The 17,741-nt window shown below is 39.3% G+C and overlaps 1 protein-coding gene across 2 annotated transcripts in view; it reads right to left on the bottom strand.

The window, feature by feature from the left end:
• Positions 1-10,715, bottom strand: part of KIF2A (kinesin family member 2A) — a 58,887-nt gene extending 48,172 nt beyond the window's left edge. For both annotated transcript variants that reach the window (XM_084225812.1, XM_084225813.1), the window contains exon 1: positions 10,538-10,715. In XM_084225812.1, coding sequence (XP_084081938.1) covers positions 10,538-10,601 — 64 coding nt within the window. In that variant the 5' untranslated portion in view covers positions 10,602-10,715. The remainder of the gene's footprint in view (positions 1-10,537) is intronic.
• Positions 10,716-17,741: the final 7,026 nt, after the last annotated feature.

The raw sequence follows: 17,741 nt of genomic DNA, 5'->3' as shown, positions 1-17,741 counted from the left end.
TGAGAGAAGCTGTGAATGCCCCATCCCTGGAAGCTTTCAAGGCCAGACTGGATAGGGCTCTGAGCAACCAGGTCTAGTGAAAGACCCATGGCAGGCGTAATGAGATGGTGGTAGTGGATAATTTTTTGGGTCCTTTTCAACCCAAATCATTCTATGATCCTGTCACTCCATACCTAGACCAGTATATAAACTGGTGTGAGTTGGCTGCAAGGGTCCAATTCACTGCACGGGACAGGCTGCATATTGGTCGGCAGGTGGTGAGACCTTGTTCTGTGCATCACTTGCCTTTTTTGGCATATTGTTTCTCTCCTACTGGTCTCCCTTTTCATCACAATTATGTTCCTAATTTTACCACCACTATTATTATTATTATTATATCATTAAACTGCTCTTTTTTCAACCTACAGGTTTTAACTTTTTTTTTTTTTTTCCTAATTCTCCTCCCCATCCCACCAGGGGTAGAGGTGTGTGGACGAGCAAACAGCTCAGTCAAACAGGGGTACTTAGCTGCTGGCTGGTATTAAACCTAGACAGTCTTTCAAACAGCATTTGCGTTTAGTGGCTATTGAATTTTGTTAAGTAACAGGATTTAAAATTGTGGTGGATTAAAATAGTTTGGTGAATATCATCTGCAAAAGGTTCACGTGACTTGGGCAGTCTTCTCCCTCCCTCTCCTCCTTTTTCATTTTGTTTATTGTTTGAATAAATGGCCAAGACCTTCTTTTGAGGGTTTTTTCTACTTTCTCTGAAGCTAACCATACCTGTCTAAAAACAACAGCTTCCTGCATCTTACAGAAAATTTTTAACAGCATCTTCTACAGATATTTTCAAAATGGTACCCTTTGCTTTTCATGACCCATCCCATCACGGTCTGTTTTTGTTGGAGCTTTTTTTTCTCCTTTACTTCACAAAATTATATTTAGTAAGAATATGAACTGTTACTTAATTCATTACAGAGCTGCCAACTGTTGCTCCAGTTCAAAAGAGAAAAGACTTCATTCTCATGCAAATTTAAAGCTTGTATTTTAGCTTAACAAGGTTCTAAAAGTTCAAACCAACAAGAAAACATTAAGCAGTATTTTAATTCTTCTGTGTTTGATTAAAGCTTATCAGAACTTAAAAATCATCTGGTCGTAATTAAAATATTGACATTATTCATCACCACCTGAATTCCTACTGTACTAAAATGCCAAAATTCACACTGAAGTTCAAATAATAAAAAGATAGAAGTACAAGAAAACATAACCCAAAGTGGAATTAGAAATTTTGAGTATTCAAAAACCTAAGTGTTCATGTGCTTTTTAAGCTGAATTTATTTCCACTGCCCTCTTCCTACAGCCAGATCCTCATTAGCACATCACTATGCATTCCTGCATATCTAAAAATGAAACACTTCTACAGATCAGTTGTGCAAAGATTTCTACAGATCAGCTGGATCCTCAAACGCCATATGTAGTTTAGCCACTGAATAGAAGTAACACATATTAGTGACTGCAAAATGTGCAGCCCTGTGCAACAAAATTTCTACAGCCAAACTCTGCAAGGGCACAAGTATATGGCACACAACGCTTCTAAAGAGAAAGTTTTAGACAAAGCCCACTGTGCATCTCCCTCCACCCACACATCCACTGTGCTCGTCCACTGAAACAATTCCTAAATACACACTTCTATAATTAACAGAAAAGACTAAAAATACACTTCTGATACCTGGGGTTACACAAATCTAGAAGTGCCTGATGAGAGACAAGAGAACATAAAATTTAGAAAACTTGGCACAGCTTCAATGAGATTTCTGATAACGTGAAAGTAAATAACATTCTACTAGGTGAACAGAACTACCACATACTCCTAAAAATGAAAACAAAGTAAGAGACTTTTTGTTATCTACAAGTCACTTTGTTACTGATTGGGAGTGTCCAATTAGTTTTATGTGGTGCTGGTGTTACATCAGTGGCAGAGAATGCAGCAGACTGTCTCCTTTAGAAGCCTGGGGAACCCAAAAGCAGCTTATGCCTGATGGAACAAGAACTGACACTAAATAAAAACTAAGCTACTCTGAAATCATGTTTATTGAATAAAGCAAAATTTAAAAATCTACTACCACATTCAAGCCTTTAAAGCAACAAAATCCCTCATCCGTCTTTCAAGAGTCAAAATACAGTATCAGATCGAGGGTTGCTAAACAAGATCCAATTAATAAAAGGCAAAAGGAAAAAACTGATCAAGTGGCTTACTTAAATTTAATTGATAATTCACATTTTTGAAAACCAACATAAAAAGTTTTGGTTAGACACAGTTTTACAGAGTTGTCCTTAAGAGCCATTACCTACTCCTTTTAAGCAATTCTAAAATTAACTTGGGTTCCTAGCAACAAGAAACAACTGAATTTAGACAGTAATAGTAGAGTTACCAGGAGTCTTCTAAGCATGTACTGTTCATGTAAATGGTTCAGTGCACTACATACATTAAAAAAGCACACAAATTTAGCCTGATAAATTCATACTCATATCAAGGAAAGGTAAATCTAATGCATTTTTACACACAGCCTTATTGCCTTTTGTCTAACAAATGCAAACCCTAGTTTTACATATTTAGCAATGACCAAATTCAAATGCAGCAAAATGAGCTTTGCAGAACACTTTTTTAATGTGGAAATGGTAATGCCATCTTTGTAACAGCTGCCTGAGAATTACTACCCGCCGTGGCAGCACCATTTTCCTGGAGCAAGTACCAGGCACAGAGAAGTGTGGCACAAGAGACCAACATCAAGCCCCCTGTTCTACCTCCACAGGGGCTCCACCTCAGGAAAGTATTTAACAATGGTAGATGAATCCACTGACTTCCAGCAAATCAATGGTATGTGAATGTTCTATGGTCAAAATTTGCCTTATTATTCCTTTTGGAGATATGAACAAAGCATGTTTCCAGGTTATCAGACACAGGCAACACTGTCTTATGGCTAAACAATACAGAATTAAAAGGATCTCTTTACAGAAGTCAAAGGTATAGGAAAATCATGACAATCACCCATCTATACATGTATTTGGAACATAACAGAAAACGAAAATAAAAATTTTAGAATATTGCACCCATAAGCAATATAAAACTATAAACATTTTTAGGAAAGGAACTCCAGCAGGAAAAGAAAACAGCACATGTGTCCACACATACACAATATGAATGGGTTTGAGGATATAGCAATTTTAGACAACCTCTATCTAAACGACATATCTAAGTCATAGTTTTAGTTCCCTGCCTTCCCATCTTCATTTCCCTACAAGACATGTAACTGAAAGCTAACCCCAGCACAGCAGGCAGAGAAAAAGAGTCTTAAGTTAAAAATCCTAGTAGTCAAAACTAACTGTAGCCAACTTAATTATGAAAAGTGTCTAACAGTCTTACATAAATAGGGAAACATCTGCCCAAACACAAGAAAAATTGCTTCAAACACTATAGGTAGGAATATCTGGTTTTATGCCTATATTCAGTCCATTACAGAGAGAGATTTAAATACAACCCCAAATACCAAGTCACAGTAAAACCTAAAGGTTTGGAATGTACAACTACAAGCAAATGTTTTAAAAGGTTGTTAAAAGGAGCTTCAAAAACATAAAAAACTTCTGAAAAGAGATGAGTCGTAAATCTGGAAAACACACACAAGATTTCAAGCAATGAAAAAGAACTGTTCATATATCTGACAGCTTTTTTGTGTTTTTGAAATAGATGAAGAGATATAACAGAGAATGTACTGCAACTACACAAAAATCTTCTATCCTACATCAGGGAAAAGACACTGAAAGCATATACACCTCTAAACAGTTTTATCTATGCTACAGAGGCATAATGAGAAATTGACTATTAAAATCCAGTATCTTCTAAAAACATCTCAATTTTAAATCACAAACACCACCATGCCTGACCATGTATTATATTTTGTATACATTCTCACTACTGGAGAAGGTAAAGGCTGCTTAGTAGTTCTTACTGTGAACTTCTACATCTTACTTCTTTTATCACATTAGAAATTTAACTTAATTCTGAAGTTAACATTAACCTTTAATGCACCAAAAGCAACCAAATTCTTTTTCTCTATGGAATACACACAATGTGAATAATCCCAAATCCTGTCATACAGTATGGTGAGGAAGACAAGATAACCCAACAAAATATAAGACAGGAAGAAAAGCTGGGAAAAAAATTCCCACTTTATGATATGAGCAGTAAATGTTTATAAACAAAGAACCTAAACAGTAACGGAGCAATGAAGTTAATTTACTCCATTCTGTTACTTATTCCTCAAACAAAAAAAAAAAAAAATCATTGAGGCACACTTTACAAGTCAACATAATAAATATGCTACAGATTTTGTGCAGCTCACCTGGTAAATACTTCACACTCTTTTCTCTACCTTGTTCCACAGTAAGTAGATATATGAAAAAAAAACTCAAAAGGCTAGTTCATTTCCTAGAGTAAACAGAAAGAGATACTTTTGCAATGACATTACTCTTCAGTCAAGCATGACTTCTTCCCCATGACTTATTGTCTTGTCCCACCTTAACAAGAGGAAAAGTGATGCTTGGTGCCATAGCAGCACAGCGAAGTCTTCCATCCATAAAGCTGTAAAAAGAAAAGATGAGCAATGCTAGGCCCAGGCAACAGGCCATCAGAGAGCATGGAAGCACAGAACAATAACTTTACCTATTAAATAAAGAACAGATTTCCCCCATAACATGATTACTGGGGGAAAACCATGCAATACAAGCTGTGTGATGCTAGTTCCGGCATACACCTCTAAAGATATTAATGCCAGTAAATAATGTTGTACTAAACACACTTACGGAGCAAAGATGAGAATCTTCTCTGAAGAACAGGACTCAGCTCGCGCTATTCATCTTGCAAAAAAGCTATTTCCACAAAATACAGAAGGCCTACATACATATCTGAGAATCTGTGAGTTACAATGAAAATTCATGGCTTAATGAAAGCTGAACACATAAAAAGTGACTCCAAAAAGGAAAAAGAAAATTTAACATATCCTCCTGGTCAATTTTTCTGAGGGAAAAATCTTGAGAAACTTTGCATGTAACAATGAGAACCTACACCAGAAAAGCCTAAATGCTGGAACCATTAGCTGGACCACCAACAGCAGACTTGAAACCATGAGTGTATTTTGGCTATTATGAAACTACAAAGACACATTGTATCTGTGCATATTACATAGGGATTAGGTAATTCAGTGAAATTATTTAAATACAGTAACAAATACTTTAATCATAGGGAACAAATAGATGTATGTCACCAAAGGAAAGAGTAAAAACACATTACCATTTAAATCTATCCTCAAGAGCTTGTAAAATAGGGTGACTACCCAAACCTGAACAGAAATTTTATAGCATCATTAAACCTTCTCTCCTGCTATAAAATCATTCTTGCTGCTGGGAGTTGTACACAAAGGTACAAGACTACCCAGAACACAGAGGATCCTACCGAATTCACAACTCTGAGAAACATGAATTTCACAGAAGCTGGGTTTTAGAGAAACAAAGGAAACAAAGTATAGCCCTGACTGTTGCTAAAATGCAGTTCCATTTCTGTCTGAAGGTGAAAATAGTTACCAAGACTAAGCAGCGAGAAGGTCACAGTAGGTTTTTAGACTGAATGGATCATCCCCCACCATGACCATTCCAGCTGCTCCAGACACAAATGAAGAAAATTCTTAAGTAGGCAATTAAAAACATCACAGCCACGGGCAAGATTTCTTCCTACCTCCCATCAGTAAGAGGTTTTCAAACTACAAACTTGGGAAAAAGAAAAGCTATTTACAGTTCCTTCTCGAGGGTCCAAATTGCTGCGACCCTGAGATACATGAAAAGTCTCTGTTTTGGCCCACGTGCTTGAAGAATGAGTTGGAGTTCTTCAGTTCTCAGTCTCAAGGTTGTTTATTGCTTATCTATAAAAATTTTCCTCCCGCCCTGCTGAGGTCTGTCCAGCAGGACAGTTCCAGGCACACTGCCTGCCCCGGGATGGTGTTATCTCTTTATACTAAAAACTACGTATACAATATTTACAATTACGTTCCAATACCTATTACCTATGTTAGACAGTGAGCTTCTACTCTAAACCAATCTAAAAGCGCCAACATCAGAGCAGAAGATGGAGGCAGAGAAGAAGAAAGGCTGGACATGCCCAAATCCCCCCCTCTTGTCCCTGAAACCCCCATTCTAGAAACCCCAAAAATCTACTTTTTCACCCAGTGATAATTTTTATTATTGCATTACTTAAACTGCTGTGGCTTGCAGGTCTTCATACAAAGCTGGTAATTTGCTCCATGGGACATAATCAAACCCACAGGTGTTCTGGGCTCTGTGCCAGGGTTTCTGAGCCCCTTGGCAAGGCAACTCTGGACACCCAGAGGGACATCCTGAGTTCCGACAGTTCCTGCTGTATTATTTTTTTTTTAGTTTTTCTTATAAAACTAGATATCCCTACCACCTTCTTAAAATACTGCTATGCTTCTAGATTCAATCTCCTCTGGTAACAATCTTCATGTGATAACTTGAAATTGTTAAAAGGGAAAAGGACTAGGTACAGTTTTCCTCTTCAAATACTGACAGCTCTCCTATTCTTGTATTATGAAAAACATGGACATAAATTCATGACCTTTCTTTTTTACATTATTTGATGGTTAATCCTTAAAAATTCATTTTTCCTTTCCTGAAGGTTCAGCCAAATCTTAAGTCAGTCTCCTAATTACAAGTGTCCCTTCTCCTCATGCCTGTATGTTATTTCTGACACAGTGAAGCCAGAATTGTATTTGCCTCTCTCTCATTCCACTTTCAAAATGAGCAAATATATAATTAATTTCTCTGCCTTTCTAGGTGTATTTCAGATATGCAAAGAGCAGGAACAGTCTGAGGAGGAAATGGACAGAAAATAAAAAAAAAAATTAATCAACCTACTAAAGGGATGCAGAGCAGAAGTGATTTACCTTTTTTCAGCAAAAGCCTGCATTTATGGAGAAAAAAATGTGAAAGACTCTTTCTACAAATACTTATGCAGGTCTTTGTCACCATTAATGGCACAATGCACAGGAAGTGTAGATACAGGTGTAAGTTTACACATGAAACAGCAAGCTATTATTATTTGTGTAAAGATAATTCATCAACAGAAAAATGCCTATCTTTAGACCTCAACAAGGGACATCTTCTGGACAGGATCAATACCATGAGTCTGGCAGGTACCTTCTGGTTTCCTACTAACTGCCCTAAGTTTCCATGTGAAAAGACACATTTTTCAAATGTGGAAATACAGTCCATTCTTAGCCATTTGAAAACTAAAACAAAGTAGTTCTTTCCCATTTCCAAGACAGACTAGTCATATTTCAAGCAATGTGCATAATTTAAACCAAGCAGTAAATTTCAGTATCAGAAGTTATTATAAAAACCTGGAATAGGTGACCACTTAGTACCTTTTTATGGTACATGAACATAACTAGTTATTACAGTTGTAACTGGAAATACTATATACAGCTGTAGGTAAGAGTTATAAGGATGTTTATACGCTGAGAAAAAAACAGCAAGCAGCTCTGCAACATCAGCTCTTGAAAATGCAGGGGTTTATCCAAACTGGTTTTCATGTATTTTTGGCCATGACTTCTAACAATGCCCTTCTTTTGTACAACATTAATTTTCTATTCAGTCCTACAATAAATCTCTCACTTCAGGCTAATTAGAACTTGTCAAAATGACAGAATATGCGACTTATTTTTTCCAGAATGTTCTGGTCTCACTCGTAACAACCACGTTTCACCAAAAAAAAAGCATTTCTTTTAGCTTTCCTTTTTACTTAAGGAAAAACAGTCTTCTGGAATCAATAAAAAACTGTATTCAGAAAAGAATGTTTAAGATTACTGGCAGATAGATGAAAAAACCCACACACTTTTTCACTGACGCCATTAACTAAGTAAAACTATTCTTCTCTGGATTCAGCAAATAAAGAGGTAAGTAAGAAAAACTTAAAGAATTACTATCTCTACCTCTCAAAACAATTTTTAGTTTTAAGAAAGGACTCACTACAGACAAGAAAATATGTAAAAAGAAAAGCCCATATGAACACATTCCTCTCTCAAAAGTTTCCTAAACAGTTTTAATGGTTTCCAGCCAACAGCAGCTGATATGAGAGACAGCCCTGATTCTTCCTATGATACAGCTCTGGGGAGAGCAGATCCAGAAGACCACATGTAAAGACTTCCATGTCATCCTGACTATGACTATATATATTTGCTACATACTGATACTGCTGGGGTCACAGATCCCTCTGTAAGCTATTGGAACACACTAATTGTGCAGAAAACTAGCAGATACAAGTTTTCTACTGGGTTTAGTTAATCAAATCATCAATTAACGTATTAAATAATCAGAAGAAAAAAATCATTAGACACACTGAATGGGGGAGAGTCTGTAGGAACAATTCAGCCGACAGAGGGACAAGCAGCAAGACTCTCACCTTGTCATCAGCAACAAGACCGATTTCCATTGCTGAGGTTAGAAAACTGCCTTCTATGAGATAATGCAATCTAGTGCTGGCTGTCCTTCCACATATCCCTCAAAATGCTCTTTTCCACATACCTAGGACAGTTTCTCCTACAGTTTCATGGGAAGAGAATGACACTTAGCTGCAGCAGCCTGAGCCAGAACAGGACATCTTTTCCAGTCCCAAAGAAAAAAAAGGACACGTCACAATAACTAGGGACCTACCACTTAACTATGACACTGCAGTCTTGCCCACACATGGACCAATTTAACACAAATTCTCAAAACCCTACAGTTTGAGCAACTGCTGTGAAGACATTCCCCCAGTCCATATTACTGATGAGTAATATACTTAATGTGCTGCATCACCTTTTTCAGTGATACAGCAAAATACATAAACCATTAATAGTAATGAAAATAAGTATTATTTTGAGAGTTACCAAAATCACTTCTGACATTAAAAAGTGTGTACAATCCTACAGAGCAGAAAACAAGAGCAGCAAAGCATTTTCATGCCTAATTTCCAAAGGCATACAAACCGAATGGTAATGTTTCTTAGGAGTTCACACATATATCAGAAAAAGTTTTATAAGATGCTACTGCAAGGCTTTCCCAGACAGAGATGCACAGGAGTTACGAATATAATTGCCAGACCGATCACATTCATCATGTGGCAAACAGGGCATTTGGCACAAATTGAGGGGTTGGGTGTAAACCAGTGTCCAGCCAACACCAACCACTATTTTATTGTAGGGCTGAATTGCAGTATGGAACACAAGAAAGACAAGCTGCATAAGGCTTGTTGACTGTTTTTTTCCTGCCTCATGACAAAACCATGCTAGCTTCAGAGCCTTGGATCTCCACATCTCTCTTCCCTTAGAAACATCTGCTTACTCTTTAGCAAGCTTCTAGATCCCAGGGGAAAAAAAAAATCAAAAATCAAAAACACACAGCAACAACAAAACCTTCCCAGAAAATCCCAGCAGAACCCCACCCCAATTTAGCAGGTTTCACAGATCTCAGAGAGGCTGAGAACAGATTACATATTCCCACTCAAATCCAAGAGCTGAAGTCATAAGTGACCTGCCATTGATTCAGTCAATTTCCCATGTCAGCTGTCTCCTAACAGACAGGACCACTGAATTGTTGATATTGGAAGGGACTTCTGCAGATCATCTAATCCAACCCTTATGCCAAAGCAGTGTCACCTAGAGCAGGTTACACAAGAACACATCCTGGTGGGCTTTGAGTATCTCCAGAGACAAATACGAAGAGTTAGCATCCTAAACCTGTCACACATGCCTCCTTGATTCATATGTATTTTCAGATAGCACCACACATCCTCCCACCAGGAGAAGCTGGGCAAGACGAGAAACACTGGATCCCCAAAGGAGAAATTACAACTCAGGGGCATAATAGCAAGTACTCTTCCTACATTTTAATCACAAAGAACATCTGAAATAATAACATCATGCTTTCTGCCAAGTGATGGAAATGTCCAAAGGCATTCCTGTCAGGGCATTACCGTTGTGTCATTTTTCAGAGCACCGGAGCAGACAAGAAGTTACCTCTTCCAAACGAAAAGGCCTTTCCTTCCTTCCTCCCTCCCTCTCTCCATCACCTCATCCCCTCCCCGAAGGCCCTCCTTCCTCCCTGCCAAAAGCTCCTCGGCTCCCCTCCCACCGACCCACGTCCGAAACCCCACTCCACCCCCCCAGCCAAGGCCACCCCGCCGTCTCGGTGCCGCCCCACCCGTGAGTCCCCCTCGGGTCCCCGCCGGGCCCCCCCGGCCCCGCCCGTGCTCCCCTGACAACCGCAGCGCGCGCCGGGCGTGGCCCCGCCCCGGCCCCGCGCACACAATGGGCCCCGGCGCGCGCGGCACCGCCCGCCCCCCGCGCCCCGCGCGCGCGGCACCGCCCGGCCGGGATGCGGGGAACGGGGAACGGGGTGGGGGGGGAGGGAGGAGGGTGGTGTCCGCGGCCGCCGTCCCCCCGCGGCCCGCTCACCATCGCTGCGCTTGATCTCCACGTAGATCCCTATCTGGATCTTGCCGAAGTTGGCCGCTGCCATCGCTTCATGGGGCGCACGGGGGAGATCGGAGGCGTTGCCGGCCGGCCACACCGCGGAGAGGGAGGGGAGGCCGTGCACGGCAGAGGCAGCGGCGGCTCTGGGCGGGCGCGACGGGCGGCCGGGGAGGAGGAGGCGGGGAGCGGAGAAAAGGCGCCGGCCGGATACAACAGGCGCTGTGGGCGCTCCTGCGCCTGCGCGGCCTCCGCGGCGTCACGGTGGCACCGGCTCGCGGGAGGGGGCGGGGGCGCCGCGCGGCCGCAGCCCGCGCGCCCCGCCCCCTGGCCCCGCCCCTCGCCGCGGGCGCGCGCAGGGGGGCGCGGGCACCCCGCGAGGCGCCGGGCGGGGCCGGGCCCGGTCGCAGTGCTGGCTGCGCCTTGGGGCGCTGCTGCGGCCTGCCACACGCGGCACACAGCATACCCCCACACGGAGCGCACACAAACACACAGAGCACAGCACACACACAGAGCACACACTCTCCTGCAGCACCAGATGGTCGCCGAGCTGTTCTGGAGCCTTAATGTAATAGCTTTATCTACCTGCTGCCTGCTCATGCGGCTCCCATGTGCACAGTAGAGCAGCTTAGGAGCAGTCGTCCTGCTCCCCAGCCTGCCAGCAGCTTCTGCGTCCAAGGAAGGCACATGGTGTGGTTCCTGGGGATGTGCTATGCAGGGCTAACAGTTGGACTAGATAATCCTTGAATATCTCTTCCAGCCCAGAATATTTTGTTAATCAATGAAGGTCACGCCATCAACTGCATCCGTCCATCTTGGGAGCCTACCGGGAAGTCGAAGAGGGGCTCCTTGTCAGGAAGTGTAGTGATAGGACAAGGATTAATGGGTGCAAATTGAAAGAGAGAAAATTTAGGTTAGATGTTAGAAAGAAATTCTCTGAGAGTGGTGAGACACTTGAACAGTTTCCCAGGGAGGATGTAGGTGACGTCCCCACCCAGGCAGTGATCAAGGCCATGTTGACTAAGGCCTTGAGCAACCTGCTATTGTGAGATGTGTCTCTGCCCCAAGGAAGAGGGTTTGGAACCAGATGTTCTTTAAGGTCCATTCCAACCCCTTAACATTCTATGACCTTTGCCTCATATCCTTATTTTTAAGCTGTCTTTATACAGCTTAAAAAAAATAAAACACGGTTCATTTTCCACATTTCCCTATTGTGACTTCATCCCAGGCAGGCCACTGTGTTACGCATTGCCCTCAGGTTTCTCCTCCAAGGGTGGTTCCTGACATGATGAGTCCGCCACTGGTTTAAAATCATCCTTCCTGCACAGCTTCTGGTGACCTTGAGCAGCATCACAATAAACTCCCTAATTACTTGCCAAGCAAAAGCTAGTCTAGTAAAAATAATCCCCCAATCCACACATCAACTGGTTACATGGAATGACAGCTGACACCCTGCCACACCACTGAGGGCTGTGCCCTCCCAGCCAGCCTGTCACTCTTGCCTCGCCTCCCTGCCTTCACTGTCAGTTTTGTGCTGAAATCAGTGTGATACCTGGAAAGTCAGAGTCAAGGAAGCAGGGCTCCCAATTCCTACAACCTTTGTACATGTAGAGTAGCTGCTGAGGTGGTACAGCTTTCCCCCACCAGACTATGGTCTCAGAAATACTCATTAGGCCTTGATGAACAGGACCTGAGCTAAGCTGCTCTTGAGCTTATCAGAAACACTGTCTGCTCTCAGGAACTTACCTTGTCTAATGAGCTCCTGTGTTTCAATCAATAAGCTTGGAAAGTTATTTTTATTGCCTGAAAAACAACCCAAGTCAAATAACATTTTTGTCATTGAACCTTCAAGGAAAGTTACAGCCTGAATTCTGGCCAGGATAGAGAATTGCTATCTCTAAAGTCTATTCTCCTGTGACCCAGTGCACAGAGGTCATGAGACCCTCGGTGCTCACCTGCACTGTTTTATTTATGATTAGCTTGTTTTAACCCTACCTGATGTTTTTTATATGATGTGAAAATAAAAACTTTTAGGTTCTCAGGTCAGATGCAGTAATGGAAAACCAACTAATTTGAAGTAGTTAAATAAGTTAAATATTTTTCATATTATTTGCTCTATATGCTCCATAAATGTTAACATATGAGCAGTAAACGATATATGCTTTTCTGGAAAGTTATTTCACTCCTGTCTTTGCAAAAAGAGATTACTACTTTTACAAACAAATCATCTCATTGAGATAACAAAAGTGTATCCTAGAAAAATATACACAAACCTAAGTGTTTGCAAAATCAGGTTCTATTCTAAATTAAAATAGGTCTTTTTTTGTTATTGTCATGAAATACACATAGAAGCATTTATAGAGCAAGTCAGCAAAGCCCGGAAAACTTCTTGTTTGTGCCTGGAAAATGAACAGTGCTAATAGTAAATAAATTCAAAATATTTAAAATATATGACCAAGGAGGACAGGAAGTTTTCTTAAGAAACTAAAGATTCCTAACTTGTTGGGGTTTTTAAGAATGTATTCTTTTTATTTTTTTAAAAGAAAAACTTGCAAAACTTACTGTTGAATACCAGGTCTAACCAAGTATTCTAAATATATCTCTCTTCAAAATTTTCATTAATATATATTCAATCCAGTTTTAAAGAGACAAATAGAGTTTTGAGTTCTAAAATCTAGTCACACATTTTTAATTGAAGTACAGGAAAATTTTATTATATAGAATATAGCATTTTATTTGCTATCAACATAAAATTACTCAGATAATTTTTTAGAAAGCATATTCATGGCTTCTAAAGTAATGTTTACAGGATTCCAAGAGCTGTATGTGTGTACTTTTTATGCATTAAGAGCATCAGTACATATTGCTCTTGCCAATACAGAAAAATAATACAATTACTGAAGCTTTGGCATTCAGTTCAAAACTTTGACTGCTGTTGGACTAGTCATCCAAAATACTGGAAAATGATCATGCACCAGTTATGTTTCAACAGTTAGCAGGAATTCTTTGGTCTTTAACAACATCTGCTTGCATTTCACACAGACACAATCACATTAATTTAAAATGTCAATTTACTGTATTTCAATAAAAAACTTGAGTTATTAGTATGAATCTACCTGCTTCTTAACTTCAAAGTAATTTGTTATTAAGTATTCTAACTATTTTGCAGCACTAGTGAACAGAAAGGATTAGCATAACAAATAGGATCACTGTACACCCTTATAATCATACTGATGTGAAATTACTTCTTTTTAAAGCTCAAATATGAAAATATATTTCTGTTTCCGTTAATGCGTCTGGTATCAAATGTGTAAACAGGGCAGCCAACAGTCAGGTTAAAGGAACATCTGGTCACTTGTAAGATTAAAAAAGTAAGCACATATCTATTATATAGAAACAAATTTTTAAAGGAGACATTATACAACTGTATCTTCTCAGGTCATCATGAGAACCTATTACCAAAAAAAAAAAAAAGCAAATTTAATAATAATAGTTGATTTTTTTTTCACTTCAGGATGAGAAAATCTGCAAGAAGAGCCTGAACTAGTTTGACAGCCCCATTTCCCACTTAGACTGATAGACTCGTCCACTTCAGTAACTTGTTGAAAACAGTTCAGCTGAGCTGTCTCTCAGATCCCTTCCTGTTTTTTTTTTTTCTTTCAATCATCTCTTCATCTGTATTGTTTAAATCTACCTGTTAAAATCACTGTTTAAAGCTACCCCCTGATGGACATAGTACTTCCTGAGTAATTGCATTATACAAGAGTGTGAGAAAGTAATAAAATGAGAACTGCCTTACTTGAAGATAAAATACTATAATGCATTTCCCACTGCATTACTCTATATAAAAATCTGATTTTGATGTAACTACCTCTGAATAATTAAATTATTGTAACATGTATAATTTTTCATAGCTACCTTATCCGAGAGTCAAAATGTTTTCAACTGGACACTCAAAGTTTAATAACTAACCTTTTATCTTCCAGACATGCATTCTAGATTCCATTGATTTAAATGTCTACAAATCTGCTTGTGATCAACAAGTTAGCAGACGACTTATTTGAATAGCAATGCTTTGGGGAGTATAATTTACTACTTGTATATTAGGAACAACATGGATGATTAGATTTTCACATTTAAGCAAATCTGTCTAAGTATAACAGCTTTCTTTCTCTGTATAGAGAATATAGGTGCTGAAACCCTTGCTGTAAAGCTCAAACATCCTTGTCATGTGTCTAATTTAATAGAGCTGTCAGTGAGCTATCCGGGATCACTGATCTCTGCTCTTGCAGGTAGCATCACTCCACGTGTGCAAAGGCCAACAGTCCTCAAGTTTTAATACACTTCTACTGGTTTCAATGTCAGTCAAAAGTGTAGAGAAAAGTAATCACTGAGCAAAGCTGTCCCCAAAGCAAATGCAACTATAGAATAAAATTGTTATTTCTCTTACTGCATTATTATTGCAGATTGAGTTGCACTCTAAAGAGCTTCTGCACGCATAAAATCAGAGCATTGCTGAGTAGATAAAGGAGTCAAGAAGGGAAAAGAGTGTGAATGTATTTCAATAATTTCAGACCAGGAGACATGAGAGAAGCAAAGTGCTTTTGAGAAAAGCACTCCTCCCTCTCTTACCATGCCCTTCACTTCAGCTCTGCATTTGTAGTAATGGTGGCAACATTTTTTGCTCTTCCCTGTATTTATAGCTACTTCTGCTATATTTATAGCTGTTTGGTGGGATTAGTTATAATAGGTCCTTAAGGTGAAAATGGCAGTTGAAGAAAAACTACACTAGTTCAAAAGTCACAGAATAATAGGGGAAGCACTGAAGAATAAGAAAGCTGTGTGTGCTTATTGCAGTAGACATTAATGTGGTCATTATAGCTCTGGCATATACATTACTTATTCCCTTACTCATTCCATATGTTGCTGCTGAGTGTCTGGCCCAGGGCAGCTATATGTCTGGGGTCATGTTTCATTATGCTTCCCTATTGATTGTACTAAAGACAGGCAGAATTCCTACTAGATAGCAAGCTGCTTTGGAGAAAAATGAGGAGAAGATGAGCCTCTGTCCAAGCTTCTTGCTGCCTACAGGTTAGCCCAGAACTGTGGACATTTATATTTAACCTTCACCCTCCTCTTTCTTCTTCCATTTCTCTCTTTGCACAATTCTCCAAGTCTTCATGGAAAATCTTGAAGGGATTGTGATAAAACAGTGTTCCAGTCAGACAATTTGACTGAGTGGTAAACACACATTTCTTACACCCTTTTACTACCTAATTTCACTTTGCTGTCAGAAGGAAATATTCAGTGACATATTTCCTGTGCAAATAACTTTAGTATGTATGCATCTATTTTAGAACTTAATCTAATATTTTCATCCCATCTTTGCACCACCAGTAAGGCTTCTACAAAAAATCATGTAGAACTATTACACCTTGTGTACACGGGGTGTTTCTTTACTTGTCCTTAAAGGTTATTCTGTAGCTGTCCATAGGTTTCTGCACTAGTAGCACAGTGTTAGCAAAATCAGGTATTCATACATAAGGTATTTTTGTCTTAATGCACAGCAATTTGGCCCATTATTATGTTGAAATTTGAATTAATGTAGATTGTCAATGTACTTGTTTTGTGGTTTCACCTCTTTTTGATGTCCTTTCATACATCCAGTGTAACATTTGTGTAACTAGCTAGAACTGCATGGCATCATACTGTGTCAACATCCAAACAGACACTAGGCTTGGTATTGTGCCCAGAGGACACAGAGCTCTATTCTGAAAATGCCTGTTCCTCAACATACAAGTGAAAAAAATGCAAAAGCAGCTACTTGTAGTTCCTCAATCATACAGTAGCCAAGGCCTAAATTCAAACTAAAAGGATATTTATTCTAAAGGAAAGCAGGCAGTGGATTTGGTTACACAAATCCTGGAAGACAGAAACATTGAAATTAGTATGATGCACAGCAATCCCAAAGTTTCTTCCAAGCACTAGCGTAGACCTCTGGTAGTAGATATCCTTCTACCAGTGCCTGGACTGTGCAACTGGAGGCCACTTGTAACTATAATGATGAATAAACTTTTTTAAAAATCAAAGTAATTTAAACAGCGCTTTTCATCCATACTCTCCTACAAAAGTCAGGGGCATTTTTGTTCCCTGTGTTTTTATCAAAAACCAACTTTCATCAAGTCTTTTAAAAAAGAAAAAATAGTAGAAGTTGTTTTATTAAAAAAACACTACATAAAATTATTTTCTTAAAATGCATTTTTTGTCTAATAATTTGCCAGACTTATTGGAAAATTTTATAAATTTGCTTTCAAATTGATTCATGCATGTTTTTGTCTTCATTAATGTCAGAGAAAAAATAAATGTGAAAATATTTATCAACTTCTTTACCATTGCAAATCTCACTGCATTTCGTATTTATTCATCTTGGAAATTAGAGAGAATTTATACATGCAGACTATTCTGATCAATTGTGCATTAGAAAAATTAAGTTATGTCTGTATCAAAATGAAGACTTTTAGGAATATTGTAACAAATGTTTTTTGTTTTTAGGGTGCTGTTACAATTTATAAGGACAGCTAGCATAATGTTTCTGTCTTTAAAAAATAATCTTAGACATTATAACTACTTACTGTAACAATCACAATAGCTGAAAGCTATTAATACCCTACCTTTTTCTGTAAAACAACCCATATGTTATTTTTCTATATTAAAGGATTATGGTGAAATTGTGTTCCTTTTTCCTGGGTTTCAGAAATGGTGGAACTTTTAAAACTGAAAAACCCTACTGTCTTCCAGTCTCTAGGCAAGTGTCTTACCACTTCTTACCATGACAAAGCAATGAGATTAAAATGTTATGATTTGAAGAACGTATTGCAGTAACTTCCCAGTCAAAGCAGATGTTTACCTCAGTACAGTTGCAGCTGAACAGCTACTTTGAGATCATTTGAAATCAAGGATTCCTTTAGATTCAGTGTGCAGGAGGGCAACTCACAGGCATTTTATGGCAGTGAAATCCTACCAATTTTCAAGAAATAACCTGTACCAAAATGGATTCTGTGGCACAGTCATCTCTCAGGATCAAAATATAAACGGGGAGAAGCTGCACTTTTGTGTGGAAGGACTCCAGCAGTCATCAGTGGTGGGCAAGTCCTTTCCTTATGGAGAAGGTGGCAGGAGGTTTCCATCT

The sequence above is a fragment of the Fringilla coelebs genome (genome assembly GCF_963513975.1).
Source record: "Fringilla coelebs genome assembly, chromosome: Z".
Lineage (NCBI taxonomy): Eukaryota > Metazoa > Chordata > Aves > Passeriformes > Fringillidae > Fringilla > Fringilla coelebs.
The sequence above is the reverse complement of the archived record's forward strand: the minus strand, read 5'-3'. Positions and strand labels throughout refer to the sequence as shown.